Genomic DNA, 19166 nt, shown 5'->3' on the forward strand with positions numbered 1-19166 from the left:
CTCCACATCGCTCTTCGTGGTGGCCAACATTGTCAGAGAGGCAGAAGAGAGAGAGACAGGCGAATCGTGTTGACGTATAACGATCTTTTGGGAATCCAGACAGTCCTCAATAATTCGCTAGAACAGTAATTTTACACTATGCGCCCGCCTCCGAAAAAGTTGCATTGGATTTAATATGATGTATTTAATAATTGAACCAAATTCAGTAAACGATGGCTTTATTCTACTAACCTTAGATGAAATCACAGCGGAGATGTTATATTCCTCCGCGATTTGTTGCCACGCATCCTCTTTATTTCTTAAGGTCGCGGAATCACTTTTTTTTTGTTTTCGATTACGTGTGAAAGTTTTTTTTATATTCCCACGAAACGTGTTTCGTTCTTAGGGGATTACACCAGCGTAGAAAGTAAAAAGTCGAGTTTTTATTTTAAATATGTTATCGTTAACTCATTCACTGCCAACTACGAAATATCTCGTTGTTTGTGCTGCGAGCTAAGATCGATTGCAATTGCTCACGGTATAAGTTTATGGCCGTTTGAAAAGAAATTATTAAAATGGATGAACGGAAATTTTATGATAATATTTTTTTTTTTCAATGGGTTCAAGTATAGGAATTACGAACACTACAGAAAATCTTATCTGAACACATTTGTCGCTCGATTAGTTCACATAACGGACGTTCTAGTGAAATTCTAGATTTCTTATCGATATGACTTATATTTTATTTGTTATTTGCTGTCATAGTTGTTTACACTCATTTATACTATTTATTACAAGGCAATGTTGCTGTTTATAAATTGTGTACTGAAGTCTCGAAGCAATGGATCGTTATTTGGTAGAAGTTACAGAACATATTGCTTCCATTTTTGATATTGCAAAACCTTAAAGATCATTGTTTACTACACGTGTAAATCGAAGCTTTCATTTGTCTCTTGAAATACACTGCGTATCAAAACTATATGAACACCTCGATTTTTGAGGTTTCAGTATCTTAAAATAGTTTTTCATAAAAACCAATTATACTAAGATATTGAACATGCGAAAAAACCTCTGGAAAAGTAGATTTTTATACCATATCAAAAATATACGAACGCTTATTAAAACAACAATTTTATTAAATTTCATAACGGCACGGTCAATAATTGTTATTTCTTTTTTTAAATGGTATATAATTTTGGATTTTATAACGTACCAAATTTTCAGCAAGTTCCTAAATTGCAGTTTCATACAAATTGAAAAAATTTATATGAGTTATAGGCTCATATGATTCATATTTAATCAAGTAACAATCAAGTGAAGTTTTGTTAAAATCCTAGATTACGATCCTAGATAAATCCATTGAATAACTACGTTAATCAAACTTCTAAAATTCAAGTGTTCGTATACTTTTACTTTTAACGCGTAGTAATAGCGTGAATATCCTGCATAGTATATTTAACATACACTAACTACCTTTAACCTCTTGAGGAATATTGGTACATTCAGTTTCTCAATTCTTTCATATTCGCGTCAAAGCGTAAACAAATGTTTACAATTAAACTTTCCAATGACATAATGCAACAGTGTCGTCACGAGATTGGCAGATGTCATAGGTAAATATTAACTTGAATTTTTGTTTATTTCTAATAATGTAATTCGTATTTCAAGAGGTTAAGAAAATTTTATATTAGGTCTTTCTATAAGTTCGTGCTGCGACTGTGTCAATACTTAATAAAGAAAAAGTACAGAAATTGTATAGTCACGGTATAATGACTATGTCAGAAGTTAGGAAAATATTGTAAAACGAAAGAGATTATTTTATAACAATTGAAGGTATGTTTCACATATTAATTTGGGTAGCAGAAAAATAAGTGACATGAACTCGTGGGACGACCTAGTATTTTTGGTTTTCCAAAACCTGTAACAGACACTACATAACTTGGTAAATAAAAAGTTTATTCAAGTCACTAGTAGTTATAAAAAAAATTCTTAAGAATTATCTATTTTTAGAACTGTTATGGTAGAATCGTCCTTTCTAAAACACGGACCTCTCGTCGCTCGTGAATTTGATATACGGATTAGAAAAGGTTTGCGAGCATCGCATCGTATTTTCTTTTTATGTACCGCCGGATTTTTCGCATACCAGAACGCTAGGCGATCGTGACGAATGTAGATACTTTCACTTCAAGAATGGATAGCCGTTTTTACTCCTCGTGAAATATTAAGGAAAAATACTGTAGGAGTCGAAACGAAAAATAATAATAAGCCACGGAGATTCGAACCTACGATCCTCGGATCTTCAGTCGTCCGCTTTTCCTGTACGACTAATCCTACCCTATGTTTCTCTCTCCTCATTTTGACTTCTTATTCTTGGTTATGGGATGCCCGGGTACTACAATACCAATGAAAATTCGAAAGATAAATCTCGTTTCAATGATCGAATGGATGAGTTTCACGCGACCCATGATTTTCAAGCTCCTGTAAAATCACACTGATCGATCGATTAGAGATTTGTGAGTAGAGTTCTCTCAAGTGACATTAGACGTAAAGAATCCTCGAGAATTAATGTATTTTATTAGGCTATGTTTGATCGTAGCTACAATAGTAAATGCAAATTCAAAGTAATGTAAATGAATTTGGAAAACGAATGAATATAAGACTGGTACATTAAGTATTATGGTCAAGTTATACGACTTTGCACTTGAGAAATAAAACTCATTCACTTTTATTACAAATTTTTCAATTTAAATGAAATTACAATTTAGGAAGTTGTTAAAAGTTTGATATGTTATAAAAACCAGAATTATAAACAGTTAAAAAAAAAAACAATTGTGGACTATATCATTACTGACAAAAAATTCATTAAAATTTGAAACTGAACGTAGAGAACAACCTAAAAAATCGACTTTTAGCTATAATTAATTCTGTCAATGTTACAATGCAAATGGAAAAATGCTAATTCAGAGGTTTTTTGGCACAGCGAATATGTTAGTATTATGTGTCAGTAAAGGAACGGTCAATAATTGCTTTTTTTTTTAAATGGTAAATTTGGATTTTATAACATATCAAAGTTTCAGCAACTTCCTAAAGTGCATTTTGATTTAAATTGATAAAATTCACATAAGAATCTGTGTGTTCCATAAGAGACTGTGTTAACATTACAAATATTTGATATCGTTTTTCATAAAATTGGAGCGGTCAAGAATTGTTATTTTTTTCAACTGTTTATAGTACACTGCACTACAGATAAATAACAAAATCGATAACAGTCACTCTTTCATATATTATCCCGTGAAAGCGTAAACAAATATTTACAATTAAATTTTCCAAAATGACGGTTATTGATTTATCTATTATATAATTTTGGTTTTTATAACATACAAAATTTTTCTAAATTGCAGTTTGGTATATATTGAAAAAATTTACATGAAAATCTGCGTTAAAATTAAAAAATTTTGACATCGTTTTTCATCAAATTAGCGTGGACAATTTAAGTCGAAATAGGCTCATACGATTCATATTTAATTAACTAACAATCAAGTGAAGTTTTACTAAAATCCTAGATTATATAAATCCATTAAACAACTACCAACAACAACCTTAATTCAAACGTACAAAATTCATATGTTTGTATAGTTTTGATGCGCAGTGTAGAAGCAAAAGATGATGATGATGATGATTGTATGCTATGCTTACAAGGAAACACAAGTGACTGTTACACCTCGATTTTGATGAAACTTTGTACACTAGTTTGTGGGACCTTCCGATAAATTACACCATCTTTAAGTCGTGCCACTTTTGCATTTCAAGGGAGAAACTACCCCTTTTGTCCGAGCCGTCCCGTTTAATTATCCGCTTATAACTCGAAAGTGATAAAAGATATCGAAAAAATGTTCAAATACACATTGCACTGTTTTTAGAGGCCTATAAACTAGCACCAGAAAATTTCTGAAAAAGAAATCTTTCTTTCTTCTTAAAAATTACCTTCCCCTCCTCAGAAAATTTTTGAAAATTTTAATTTATTTCCAGATCAATGAAAGTGATTTTTTATTTTAAATTTAACGGTGTGTTTGATTTTATAATTATCATAATGGCAAATAATGTAATATACTCCATATTTCATATTCTTTAGAAATTTTTTCCTCATAAATAATAGAAGTTGCTCGTATATGTTATTTAACAAAATATGCATCATTTTGGCCGAGGATGTGAAACATAATTTTTATAAAAAATTTTAGATTAGAAATCGACAGGGAAAACTCTGTTGCGTGATCTTAAAATTAAATTCCTTTCATTTTATAAATTGGGCTTTCACTTTGGAAAAGATCTCTTTATATGTTTTTTGTAGGGTTCCATGAGATCTACGACGCAACAACGTTTTAATCCCAAATATTTAATATTAAGAGAGGTACGAATTTGGTAAGATTTAGCAACATTTTACATATTTTCACGTGAAAGAGAACTAAAGAATATACTGTTTGGAAAACCAAATGCAAAGAGTTAAACATATCCCAAACAATAACACACAATTATCTTAGAAACGAAAGTACCTTTGGGGACAATCCAATATTTACTTCTTCAACGTTGTTAACGAGGATCTTTCCTTCTAACGCAATCGTTGCAGTTCGAGTTCCATCGTAAAAATATCCGTCCTCGAAAATGTGGTGAAACGACACGGTCGAATCGTATCTTCAAGGATTACTTAAGTAATCGTCTTTTGATTTATCGTTACATAAGATATGCCATGCACTGGTGTATTTTTTGCACCGAGACAAAGATTGATTATACAATGGAATGTGTGCGCGCGGCATGGCATGAGTCATCTAGAATCTCGGTCTTACCAGACGTTTTCCTCTCATTTTTTCCACTCTGTCAGCGTCGTCGAGCAGTTCCTTTTCTTATTTGTTTTATTTATTTATTTATTTATTTTCAACTCGTCAGCACCGGAACTAATATGTAAAGTATTCGATTGCCGACGACACGTAATATTTGCAATCGAAATTCGAACAGGTTGCCGACAGTCTTACAATGTTACAAGGCCGTTCGTTCGATGCGAGGATGGCTTTAGTCTGGTATGAATTACAAGACAGCGTTTGAAACAATACACCGGCGATATTGCACGGCGCAATGTAGCTATCGGTCTATAGAATATTATGTAATATCTTCAGAATAGATATCGTGAATTACCGTTCTCATTTTATTGCATGCTCGAGGAAATGGCACTTATGTGATCAGACGAAACGATATCCTAAATCGAGGTTTTCGCTGCTCGAGTAACACTAGTTTACAAAATAAAAAACAAGGAAATGTACATTCAATGCAACTATTTTTTTCTGATATATTTTGGCCTGCTAAATTCCAAAATCACAATGACAAAATTTTCTATGGTTAGGTTTCTGAAATATGAGGTTTTGAATTTTTTTTTTCGATTTCTTTCTGAGATACCTTCATATTTTAGGCCATATTTCGAGTTAGAAACGTCCGATTGGGTCGCGCAAGATATCATATTAATGATAATCGAATCTCCAACAATTGCTTCTTACATTGTTTTCCAATCGGTTTAATCGATTTTTTGGGCTAAAATAAAACACGAAAATTTCTTCTATCGCCATTCAAAAATAGAAACTGTCAAATTATGCCCAGTTTGTTATTGTTTACGTATAGATCACCCTTTTACGAAGAAAACAGGCTTTCGATGAAGAAAATCTATGGATAAATACCGGAATTATGAACAATTGAGTAAAGGTACAAAAATTCCAATTTCATCAAAGTAAATTATTTTCCATCATAATTGCGTTAACCCAAGCCACAAATGACCTTCCCAATAGGTCATTGTATTTGTCTTGAAATACTCCATCAGAATGTAAGTAAAAAAATATACCGTTCCATTTAAAAAAACAGAGATGACCTTCATATCTCCTCGACGCCTCCACCTACAAAAAAACTAGTAACATAGGACGATCAACCCCTCGAAACCAAATAATTTTGGTCACGTCTGTTTTCCGCATGTTTTCCTATCATTAATAGCAGCCCAGTAATTCAGGTGACTGATCTTAGGTGCCTCACCCTGTATAGCGTGTTCGTACATGTAAGTGTACGATCTTTATATATTAATAACTGTTTAATAAAAAACGTCCGATGGCTAAAACCTTTTGGGTGTTACTCAGGATGGTGCCCTTGATAATATATGTCAAGGTAAAGGTCATCGAAGCTGCCTCCCCTAAACGTAAGGTTTGCCAAAAAAAATTCGTCTGTCATTCTCTATAAGTAGATCCGGCTCCGAACTTCGTTTGACTTTTTATGGCAATAAGCTGTCTAAGCTGCTGCTCGAGGGCTAACACATACGCTCTTCGCATTCGAAAGGTTAAACGACAGTTTCGTATCCTTGGAAACAATAACGCAACAACCAATCCATATCAGGATTAACGTAAACATACTTTGCAGGTGCAAAGTAACCTCAATTCCAAGGTATGACATTCCTCGATTTTGCTCGTCCAAAAACTGGGTTCCCTGATTACGCCCAAATTCGTAAAGGACATCAATTTCGAGACGTGACAGCGAATCGTTACTGAAGTTGAAAGAAACACGCGGCGATTGAACCAGAAGTCGAATGGAAAACGTGACCGTGCAGCGCAATTAAACTCGAATTGGCCATGTTACCATGGGTCCATTAAATAAATATTCTTATCACGTTGAGGAACAAGCGGCCGTTGGTAAATATTCAACGTGTGGATTCATCGTAGAGAGAGTCAAAAGGAGGAGGGAAAAGAAGCCTGAATAAATTCCAGTAATTAGAAGAATAAACATTGACCCTTTCAACCCAGCTGTGCTTTCTATTTCAACTTTATTGGTTTTGCTCTTAGAAATTAATTGTATTAACTCTTTCAGCCCTGCATGAAAGTCATCCCAATCCTCTTGTTACCCAACTCAGAGACACTATAGATCACGCACGTAGGCCGAAAAGATACTACCCATTGGAATTTTACAATAAATTTAATTAATTAAATGTATAGGACTGCATATTGTACTCACATTAAATAGTAAATTCTAGACTGTAAGTAAAAGTTACAACACATACCATTGTAACACGTTAAACTAAATTGCTTATAATCTCTACAAGAATTGATTATAAATACTTAATTGAATACAAAAAATGACTGATTAAGTGCGTGTAAAACGATAACTATGTTCTGAGGTCCTCTGGCTCAAGAGGTTATAGGCTTTAAGGTACTCTTCAGGACTCGATAAGAAATAACCCAAGAGGAAACGTCCTTATTGGCATTACAACATATACAAGAAAGAAAAACGTTTGGGCGTTTTGAATCTACGTTTTATGATACTTTCTCAACCCTCTCAAAGGCCTCCAGAAGGAACCAAGAAGGCTTTCACCCAGTCAGTATGAAGCTCCTATCTTGAAGAGCGTGAAGGGCTCTCATGAAATTGATAGTTTTCCCAAGTTAGAAGTTATCTTCCCACAATTCAATCAACAGCTATCTTCACTGATACAAAGACTATGCACAGTGGGTGTAGAACTAAATACATAAAGTGTATTCATTGGTTCAATACCATTACAATGGCCCATGTGCAATCCATCGTTACATTTATTGTATTAAATAAATGTTATAATTAAAGTTATTTTAAATAATCAACAGTCCTTAACACTGCTGAAGACTAGAGACTTCAAATACCCATCCTCGATGACCGTATAACAATCTAGAGCTACTTAAAACTAGCATATATGATAACAATATTCAATGATCCTCAAATCTAAGAGATTATAGACTTTAAGGCCTCGAAACTCTTGAGCATTGTGCGCAGAACTAACTGTTCTTAATTTAATGGGTATTCGCTGAGAAGGAAATTTGATGTGATTTACTCACCATCGGAGGACATTGCCAACGGCAGCAAATCTCCGGCTGCTTTCAACTGGTCGAACTTCTCTATCAACATTATCAACCTGTAATACAAAAAGACTGTAAATTTGTCTAATTTGTTCCTAGTTTTGGCGGTAAAGCCGATACTAATAGTTATACCATGTCTCAGGGTAAACCAACCGACCTTACACAATTACAGGGCTCTCACATTTACACAAAGTAGATAATTCAAAGATTTGGATTAGCCTTTATAATCGGTTTACCATTTGGTAATGTTAATATTTTTGATACAGAGAGAAGTAGTGCTGCATTTCGACTTGGATCTGGTAGTTGAATTGACCAGTGAGACTTATCTAGTAAATGATGCTTCAGACGTGACGCTATTAACACTTTGAGTAACACGGATGGACCGTGGTTTTCATATTTTTATGTTATATTTTTTACTTCAAGTATTTAGATTTATTAGTTTTCAAGTTAAGATATATCTTAAATTTTATATTTTAAGATTTTAATAAATCTAGTAAAATACACTGCTTCAAACAATTAGCGGGACACTTTTTAAACCGTCGTAACTATGGGAGTTTTCAACCGATTGAAATGAAACTGCGTGAGGAATACTTTTGAAGTGTCCTCTAGGCGTGTGTAAAGTTGCATTGGCGAGGGTTGACGCGAAGGGGTTAATTCACCCCCCTAAAAAGGAGGGTGTAGAAAAACGCCTCTTTTGGGTGAGGGATGACGGAAGGGGTTGAAAAATTCAAAAAAAACCTTTGGGTCGACTCTCCTTGATGCTCTCTACAAAATTCACCCCTTGAAATTCCTCTCGGATAAACCCACCCCCCACAATCTCCCACTCCCTCTAAAATCCACAATTTTTGGACAACGGTCTCGATTTTAGTCTCAATGCATTCTCTGTGCTTCTCTGATTCAGAAAATGCCATCACCCATACCGTGCACCCCATAGGCACCCCTTGGAGGGGTGGAACAGCTCGCGAATTTTCAACCCCCTTCGTAAGGGAGCACTTCCACACGTCGGAGAACAATGAAAATCACCATGTTTGTGCTCGATACGTTAAGGATGAATGCTGAAAAGGTCCCGTTTCGAAAACTGCCCCCGGAGCTGAAGGGGGGAGGCCAGAGGTAGGGGTGGCCCACCCCCAAGTGTAAGGGTTGGAACGTTGTTTCCTTGCGTGAATTACATGTCCAACAGTCCAGGGCATCGGGGCGACACAGTTTTGATGTCTTTTTTCCGCGAGAATGGCAATAAAATACGAAAATGTCGATTTTCGTGAACGAGTAAGCCCACGTCAACGCCGTTCGTGGATTCGGACGCGCGAATGCTTTATTAACAGATCCCCAAAAAATCAGATTTTTTTAATCACGCTTTCGTTGTCAAATCGGAGCAGATTTGGAAGAGTAGTAAGTGGGTCGGGCGTAGCCGGCATGCAGAAGTGGAGCGAGGGCCTGCAGCCGTACGTGGTCAGACCATGTTAAATTGGAGTTCGGTCTGGTCATACCACGTAATTGTTTGAAGCAGTGTAGTTGATTAAGAAAGAATTTCGTCCACGGCGACCACAATCGCTCAGAGCGTTAATTGTTTGAATAATCTTTTTAACGCTGTATGTACCAAGAAATCATCGAATAACTAAGAATACTCATAAACGATTAATGCCACGATTAGTACTACGTCTTAAACAGTATGTAATAAATAAATCTCAACGATCATCACAGCTAAGATGAAATGTGGCATGTGCCGTATTTTTAATACCAGTTTGAGAAACTTCCGTAAACGATAGGATGGACATTAATACCCGTTTCGACTTTGTCGTAGATTAAAGCTATTTCTGAGCTAACGATTTTTAAGCTAATTGAGCAAGAAACTTTAAATGTGATTTTCGTTGATCAGGTTAAAATTGTGTACATACATAAAATACACTTCAATCCACAGCAAGAATTAGAATATTTCTAATATTTAAACATTCTTTTTTTATACAATGTCGGACAAAATGATAGCACATTTGATACATTTGTATATTTCATATAATATAATAAAATATATGGACATATTACTCACCCTATATATTAGATATGTCTTTCAAAGTATCCATATAGAATTACAAGTTTGTCTCTTGTATAGGAAAGAAATTAGAGAAAATAATAGGACAAAATGATAGGACTTTATTAAAAAATATAATTGTTTGTACAGAAATATTATGTTGAATTCTAAATTAATACTTAGTAATACCATCTTTTCGCTGTACAACATCTACTAAGCCATTAGAAATTGATTTAAACCATTTTTTAATATGTTTTTGTCTTAAAAGACTCCAATTTGTAACAATACTTTGTTTTAATTCTATTACATCTTTGTATTGTCTTCCATTCTCATAAATATTTCTTGAAAGTTCTGCCCATTTACACTTCAAGATATAAATCTACCATAAAAAAAAAATCGACCTTCTCATTACCTTCAATGCCAACATGCGATGGAATCCAAACAAATTTAATTGTATTGTTCCAGTTCGTCTGAACAAATATATTGTATTTTTTCTTAATTTCAAGAATATGGGAGTTTACGTTATGTTCATGCCCTGATGGCTGAAATTGCTATTTCCACGTGTTAAAGAAAGAAGAACAGTATTTAAGCCGTCTACCAATGGATTGCAGAAGTGTCATGGTGTGGACCAGCGTTGGATATCGGGAAAAAACTGACATAAATTTTTTATCAGGACGTGTAAACAGCAAAAAATATACTGAATTAATAGACGGTCATTTAAATAAGCACGCGACTAATATTGCAGGTAGTGCGTTTGTTTTTCAACGGGATAACACCGCAATACATACCGCAAGTTGTGTTAAAACTTATTTTAGTTTTAAAAAACCCATCAACTGACTTTAATATTATTGAAGATATATGGGCAGAACTTTCAAGAAATATTTATGAGAATGGAAGACAATACAAAGATGTAATAGAATTAAAACAAAGTATTGTTACGAATTGGAGTCTTTTAAGACAAAAACATATTAAAAAATGGTTTAAATCAATTCCTAATGGCTTAGTAGATGTTGTACAGCGAAAAGATGGTATTACTAAGTATTAATTTAGAATTCAACATAATATTTCTGTACAAACAATTATATTTTTTAATAAAGTTCTATCATTTTGTCCTATTATTTTCTCTAATTTCTTTTCTATACAAGAGACAAACTTGTAATTCTATGTGGATACTTTGAAAGACATATCTAATATATAGGGTGAGTAATATGTCCATATATCTTATTATGTTATATGAAATATACAAATGCATAAAACGTCCTATCATTTTGTCCGGCACTATGTCTTGTCAATCTTGTTTTAATCGCTATAATCACGCTATAATCACATTCATAATGAGTAGGCTTCGGATCTTTATGCAAAATAAAATTTTTGTAAACCTACCTTCAAAAATTGTACTTAAATAGAACTTCATTTTACTCTGCAAGTAATATAATATGAATTGTACTGCAATATTTAATGATTCCACATGACTAGACTGTGAATCTTCATGCAAAATAAAGTCTTAGCAGATGTGCTTACACAAATTGAACCAAAATAGGAATTTATTGTACTCTATAAATATTATAATATGAACTTTACAGTGAATATTTTTTTATATTATTGCATACAGTGTGCATTTTGTGGTGTCTTGTAGATTCAAAAAAACTATAAATGCATAAAAATCCGCAGTCTAATAATGAATAAAACAAATTCAATTTTCATTGGTTCGAACCAAGGCGGCCGTAATCGCGTCAAAATTCAGGGTCCGTTTCGCTAAACTTTACTTGGAATATTGTACGTAATTTCGAAACAAATTGCGCAGAACAGTTATAGTTTTAACAGAACGTTGCATACACATGCATAACACATTAACTGTCAGACTAATACTGCTAAAAATGTCTACTGTGGTAAATATTGTTTACAAATGATTGAAAATTATATAGTCAAACATTTATTGTAGTATTTACTTTTGTAATTTAATTGAGATTCAAGTATTTCATTAAAATGTATTTTCTTTGATACTTAAGGGAGTATTCTAGTCTAGAACTCTCAAAATATCAATTTTTTGTTGCATTTTCTCAAAGTGTAGATCTTTAAAAATATTTCTGTCGAAGAATTTTATTGAATTCGGAAAATTAACAAAGATTGGGACGTCTAAAATGATGGTGTCCGCAACGTTATCATCTCCACTTCATTTGGATATTGTATTTTAAATTTCTTTGTTTTTTACAGGTTGCACAATTTCTTCGTTGGTAATATTTAAAATGTGCAAACGTGACATTCTTTTTTAACAAGCAAGTAAGCGAGGATTGATTTTTAATCGTATTCGTAAATATACGTATTCGGTATGAAAAACTTTAAACGCGATTTCCTCGAAACCATATTTTTTTAGAAATGGTTGCCATGATATCTCGAGTTCTAGTTGACCAAATTACTTCAAATTTGAAGTGACTCTTCAACACATTCAAAACCTGATTATATCTGATGTATTATGTAAATATGTTTGTTTAATATACTAAGGACAAAAAATCGATATTTAAACTTTAAAGTGTTGTCATTATTTGAATTTTCAGTCTTTCATAATTATTCTGTTTCGGACCATAGCGACGTTAGTATTAATGAAGATGTTGAATGCTTGGAATTTAGGCAACCACGAACACACACCCTTCAGAAGAGGCTGCACAAGATCATTTGTACTACGTTTAATTTTTATTATCTTTACCTGCAAAAAATTGCAAAACCCTTTATACAAATTTCTTATAGATTAAAAAAAAATCCTTCTGGACTAGAATACTCTCTTAACATTCAGAATTAATTTGTTTAGTTGTTCAGTAAAAAGCTCTGCCACCCATATATGGTTGACGCGGCAATCAACGTGTTAAGAGGTTGAAACAAAGTTCTGATTGAAATTAATTTTAATTGAAAATTACTCAAAGAAAGTCTCTTGGGAAAATGAATGCTCGCAAAACTCTTGCACTCATAAATAAACGTACCAAATTTCAATACTTTGTATCCAGTACTTTGTCTGCAAAAAAAAACAACTGGTTCTCTAACAGGTACGTGATTGATTTCGATTGTTTATTTTCACTTACTTAGCCTGCGGTACATTGTGTTTCCTCTGCAAATCGACACGCAATCTTTCGCCGACGTGTCTGTAAATGTCGGCTAGCGTATTCAAAGCTGTTTCTCGTACTTTTTCGGATGGATCCGACAACAGTTTAACGATATTTGGAATGATCCCCGACAGCATCATCTCGTCTGCGCCGTGCCTAAAAAAGGATTTGTTAATTAACAATTAATACGATTAATAGGGTCATCCCGACCCTACGAAACAATCAACGGGAGTTCCTTACTCGTTCAGCGTGGTGGTTAAGAGTATTAGTGCTTCCTCTCGTAGTTTGCTGTTTTTGTGACTGAAAGCTGGCCGAAGTCTGTCGAGGAGCTGTTGAGGTGTCATACATCCTTTCTCCATGATTTTTAGAAGAACCATCTGGGCCTTTTCGCGTGTCGCATCTTTGCTATCACCTGCAACGCAGAGAAGATTGGTCCATTTGATTACAGTGTTCTCGTAACGCATGCAAATAGAAAATACGTCGTCTTACTAAGGTACGAACGTGATGCAAACAAAAATCAAAAGACCGGTTCCGTGTATATTTAGATCACCGTCATAATATCTCGTCTCAAATGCGGTTCAATTTCCGTGCTTATTTTATCTGGAGCTCGAGGACTTCGCGATGATATTCAACCGATTAAAACGTTATGAAACGACATTAGAAAAAATCGTGTTCAGCGAATAAAAATATCAGAACTTCATTTACCGGAATTGACGACGCCGCGATAAGTACTTGGTTTGGTGAGCTCTTATTATCCGAACTCGATTCACGCAACGTATCGCTTATGGAAATTCGTCAATTCCAGCTTTTTTTTGTATATGTCGCAGGGAGATGATAAAAATGGAGATTTAATCAAATCCCTTAACTATTTTAGCGAAAAGATGAAATAATATTGTTTAGATATTAAAAGTATCTATTTAGTAAATCATGCATTATTAAATGTAGAGTAGGTAATACAATAATAGTCATAGAAACAAAAATTATTTATTGGAAACTAATTAGCAAAAAAAATAGGTACTTAAGCTGATATTTTTAAAAACAAAAAAGATATTTTTAGTGAACACTTTTAGTGAATGTAATTAATAAATAATAATGTTCATTCATTTTTCTTAAACCACGTTGTTGATTTGTGGGATTTCGAGTTAGAAAGTACGTTACTTTTTTTACAGACACATCTTCTTGTTTTACATTGTATTTTGGATTATTCACAGGACCACTTCTTAAATCCTTGACCCCCAAATAAGGATAATTTTCCTGCAATCTCACGCAGGCTTAGGTTAGTCCGTGGAACTGTTTCAGTAAATGTTGTAGTAGCTATTTGAAGAGCGTTTATAGGTAGGCAATCTTTTACAATTCTAATTGAGGTACCAATTTGGTATAAATTATTTTTTATATCTAATACGATCCCCACAATGTTATTTCCATCTAAGGGACCTCTATCTATCTTAGGTACATGCACCAAAACTGTGGAATTCACTAACACGTCTTTAAATTTCTCCAAAGAAACTTCTTTCATTTTTTCAGCTAATCTTTTTAGGTGTTTTACAGCATTTTCTCTTTGATCTTTAATGCTCTCTTCTTTTTACCATAAATAGCATAGAATTTTCGATCCATATCCTTCTTCACTTACTGTATTCCCACATTATGCGTGCACTGGATTTTTACAAATGTCACATGAATGGGCTCTATTTCTTTTGCTAATTAGTTTCGAATAACTAATTTGTGTTTATATTGTTGTATTACCTATCTACATTTAATAATGCATGATTTACTAAATAAATACTTTGAGTATCTAAACAATATTATTTCATCTTTTCATTAAACCAGTTAAGGGATTTGATGAAATCACTTACTTTCTTGAGGGAAATCACCTCACAGAGTTATTTTAACATCTTCCGTAGATTGATCATCTACCTTAGGGATTTGATCAAATCTCCATTATTATCATCTCCCTGCGACATATACATTTATTTAAAATCGCATCTACAACCAAGGTTATTAGCGAGTGCAATCAATTATAAATTACATATTACAAATTTTGGTTCAATTATTATAGTGTACATTGTTGAGTGTGTTAAATTTGGTCAAGTAAGTTGATCTTTTTAAGAAACTGGATAACTTTTTTGCAGTCTGCTACTTTGTTCAGATTAGTCTTAAAATTATCACTGAAATTTAATTTGTTCTTTTCGTTTTGAAATATGTTACAATGCATTAGAATATGACAAACAGAATTTGGGACTTCGCATGATCCACACAGATGATGTAGTTCCCTATTTAACAGGTGTTGGTGCGTAATACTTCTTTGTCCCATTCTTAATCGCGATAATACTGATTATTCCTTACGATTGAGGTGATTGGAATGTGATGCTTGAGATAAAGAAGAGTCCATTAGTAAGTTTAATTTGGAATTCTGTTCATTCCACTGTTGCTCTCAGTGTTTATTTACTTCTCTAGAAAAGAAAGGAAAACTTCTGCATACAGTTCTTCTATGCAATACATGAATTATATACAATTGTTTCATGCATTATTCAATTTAGTTCCACATAAAATATTCTTGCATTTAATTGAAAAGAGTGCTTTTAAGAGTGCTTTTAGTCATTTGTCCCATCACATTAGAAATAATTACAACTTACAAATGAAGATTTAGATGGTAGATTTAGTGTTAAGCTCTAACTTGTTCCTTTGAAAACTATCTGTTTGTGGAATTATTTGCACGCACCAATATAAATGTAATTGTATATGAGAGTAGAAGTCCATTCATTATACTACTCCAATAACTATAGCACCGCCTACATTCTTAGACGTTTCAAACTTTTGCGTGGGAATAAAGAAACATCAATTGTACGAGCTGAAAGGATATGATAAATAATGAGTTTACATTAATCTTTCTGGAAATTGCTCTTATATCCAACATGAAATAATCAAAATACTGATTTTCGATTGCTGCATAACTATAGCACCAATATAAATAAGCAAGTTTCGTTAGCTTTGGAGTTGCGATAGGTGTGGGTGAACAGTGATTCCTTTTTTTCATAAAATTAAACATTATATTATACATTAAAAAATGGCATGTGTTGCATTTCTTTTAATGCTGCAGGGAAAACTGCAATTTCAGCATATCAAGTGGTAAGTGTTAACATTTGAGGAATTCCCAGTAGACTAGGAAAGTCTCGCAGTGTTGTGACAAACTTCTTAAGTGACCCAGCCAACTATGGCAAATGTAGTGGTTCAAAAAAAAAACTGAGTCCTCGTCCGAATTTTAAAGTTAATTTCATTTTGAGGTTAGGAAATCCTGCATGGTTCTGGCATCAATAAATTCCCATATCACTCCCACCCTTTAAACATGTATGTATCGATGAAAAAGAAATTACAATGCTTCATAAATTAATTAGTACATAATTTTGAAAGAAAACATAAGAGCTATTGTGAATTATATTTTTAATCATTTTCATGCAGGCACACTTTATTCCCACGCAAAAGTTTGAAACGTCTAAGAATGTAGGTGGTGCTATAGTTAGTGGAGTAGTATAATGAATGGACTTCTACTCTCATATACAATTACATTTATATTGGTGCGTGCAAATAATTCCACAAACAGATAGTTTTCAAAGGAACAAGTTAGAGCTTAACACTAAATCTACCATCTAAATCTTCATTTGTAAGTTGTAATTATTTCTAATGTGATGGGACAAATGACTAAAAGCACTCTTAAAAGCACTCTTTTCAATTAAATGCAAGAATATTTTATGTGGAACTAAATTGAATAATGTATGAAACAATTGTATATAATTCATGTATTGCATAGAAGAACTGTATGCAGAAGTTTTCCTTTCTTTTCTAGAGAAGTAAATAAACACTGAGAGCAACAGTGGAATGAACAGAATTCCAAATTAAACTTACTAATGGACTCTTCTTTATCTCAAGCATCACATTCCAATTACCTCAATCGTAAGGAATAATCAGTATTATCGCGATTAAGAATGGGACAAAGAAGTGTTACGCACCAACACCTGTTAAATAGGGAACTACATCATCTGTGTGGATCATGCGAAGTCCCAAATTCTGTTTGTCATATTCTAATGCATTGTAACATATTTCAAAACAGTCATTTAACCGATTGTGGTAGGTTTCAAAGGTTGACAACATTGCAGGATAGCTTCCTTAACTAATAATTAAAACTGTTGCTTTTTAATATAAAATCATTAATAAAGGGAGGAAAATATTAATATATACGTTAAAGAATCATAGTAAAAGATAAAAATAAGCATATGTGCATATTTAGATTTGGAGAGATCCAAGAATAATTTAGTTATCGTAAATAATGCATGAATACTGCAAGATACACTTACACATAAGTAGATGGAAGAGCTATTATACCTACCCAGTCGATCTATCGTTGGTTGGATAATAGTTGAGATATAGTGCTTGAAATCGTGACCCATTCGATCGGCGAGGAAAGTGAGAATTTCTAGTCCGTTCTGGACCACCTACAACAAGAACCAAGAATCGTTTTAATCTACGGCATAGTAATGACCATTACAGCAAAATGATTATCCCCTTTCGTTCATAGACGAGTTTAGCTGTTCTAAATCCTTCACAACTTTCCAGTTGATCTACCAAGGCAATCGAGATTCGCTGGGTAATTTGCTGGACATAGAAGACGCTTATGTGCGTCTCCGTGACGAGAGATCAATTAACGTCGCTGCTCAAAATATGTACACGAAAAACCAGTTTGCCAAATGCACAGTCATTGGAAGGGAATCGACCGAAATAGCAAAATATACACGGTGTCCCGTGCAAAGTGTTACGAGCTATTTTCTAAGAAACTAACGAAGATGTCCGCGTCATGTTTGGTACAGTTAACAAGAGAATTGACTTTTTTCTGGTTTCTTCTCCATTTTTTACCGAAGGAAGTAGGCAAGATTTTTATTTGAAATTTACACATGCTTTTATTACTATTTCAGTATAACGTAAACATTTTTATGGAATGATTCACTTAATAATATAAATGTTACAGCCCATTGACTACAAAATAAACATTGAACACTAGGAATTGCTTTTTTGGACTTTTGCTTTCTTCAATTTTTATTGAAGAAAGTATGCAAGATTTTTACTTGAAATTTTACACACGCTTTTATTACTAATTCAGCATAACGTATACATTTTTATGGAAACATTTACCCAATAATATAAATGTTACAGCCCATTGACTATGGTTGCTTTTAATTGATCGTGACACAATTAAACATTGGTCACTGGATAATATGATTTCTACCATCCAAATAAACTGAAGTAAAAAATTCAACCGGCGTTTATTCTATGAGGACATCGTCGTCATCTAACGAAAAATAAATTCAAAAGGAATTTTTTTTTTATGAATGATAGGTGGTCAAACTCGTAAGTTCCAATTTTCAGGGAAAATGCCTAAATTTTTAACAATAAATGAAATCTATGCAACTTATCATCTCTCCAGTTTGTTAAACGATAGAGGCTTCATTTTTTAGTACACAGTCTAATAGTCTATGTGTAATATTTTACATGATGTCACGTCAGGTGGAACTGGCTCAGAATGTTAACGCGATTGCGACCGCTCTGGTGGTTCGAACAAACGGAAAGTGATTTTGTTTTATTCAGTATTAATGTGGTTATAGACTTACAAATTATTGAATACGGAGGCACAGAATTAATTTCTACCATATTTTGATTTGTTTTTCTAGGTTATTTGAATGAAAAACTCCAAAGAAACGAGCTATTTTGTAAACTTTGTACTCGCCCAAATTAATCCTGTATATGCATACAATTACTGACTGAGTTTGCCAAACTTGCGATGTCGTCTCAGAGGGGAGATCCGAGTGCAGAGAGTTAATAATCGTCCACCTATGGTTGTTTGAACTCATTTTCGCCAAGATGATAAATTCATGACGACTTAAATTCAAGATCAGAAAAAATTCATTAAATGCAAACTTAAAAAATGAATTCAAGATACCAAAATAGAAAAAGATTCCTCTAGAAATATCCTCGCAAACGTTTCGTTCAAGAGCTATTTACTTTTGAAGTTATTCTATTAGGAATTACGAATAAATAATTTCGAAATAATAAATTTATCTTTATTACTTTTTAATAATAATAATAATAATAATAATAATAATAATAATAATAATAATA

At 33.3% G+C, this 19166-nt stretch overlaps 1 protein-coding gene and 1 long non-coding RNA gene across 5 annotated transcripts in view; one reads left to right on the top strand and one right to left on the bottom strand.

Moving 5' to 3' along the window:
* Nucleotides 1-19166, bottom strand: part of LOC128896478 (CLIP-associating protein 1-A) — a 133505-nt gene that overhangs the window by 74778 nt on the left and 39561 nt on the right. For all 4 annotated transcript variants that reach the window (XM_054159844.1, XM_054159843.1, XM_054159842.1 and 1 more), the window contains exons 2-5: nucleotides 17383-17488; nucleotides 13242-13413; nucleotides 12981-13157; nucleotides 7860-7936 (exon numbers count right to left, since the gene is read on the bottom strand). In XM_054159844.1, the coding sequence (XP_054015819.1) occupies nucleotides 7860-7936; nucleotides 12981-13157; nucleotides 13242-13413; nucleotides 17383-17488 (532 nt within the window). The remainder of the gene's footprint in view (nucleotides 1-7859; nucleotides 7937-12980; nucleotides 13158-13241; nucleotides 13414-17382; nucleotides 17489-19166) is intronic.
* On the top strand, nucleotides 17393-18387 carry LOC128896491 (uncharacterized). Its single transcript, XR_008461997.1, has 3 exons — nucleotides 17393-17527; nucleotides 17610-17914; nucleotides 18019-18387. It is a non-coding gene; the product is annotated as an uncharacterized LOC128896491 (long non-coding RNA).

The sequence above is a fragment of the Hylaeus anthracinus genome, unplaced genomic scaffold (assembly GCF_026225885.1).
Source record: "Hylaeus anthracinus isolate JK02 unplaced genomic scaffold, UHH_iyHylAnth1.0_haploid 1, whole genome shotgun sequence".
Lineage (NCBI taxonomy): Eukaryota > Metazoa > Arthropoda > Insecta > Hymenoptera > Colletidae > Hylaeus > Hylaeus anthracinus.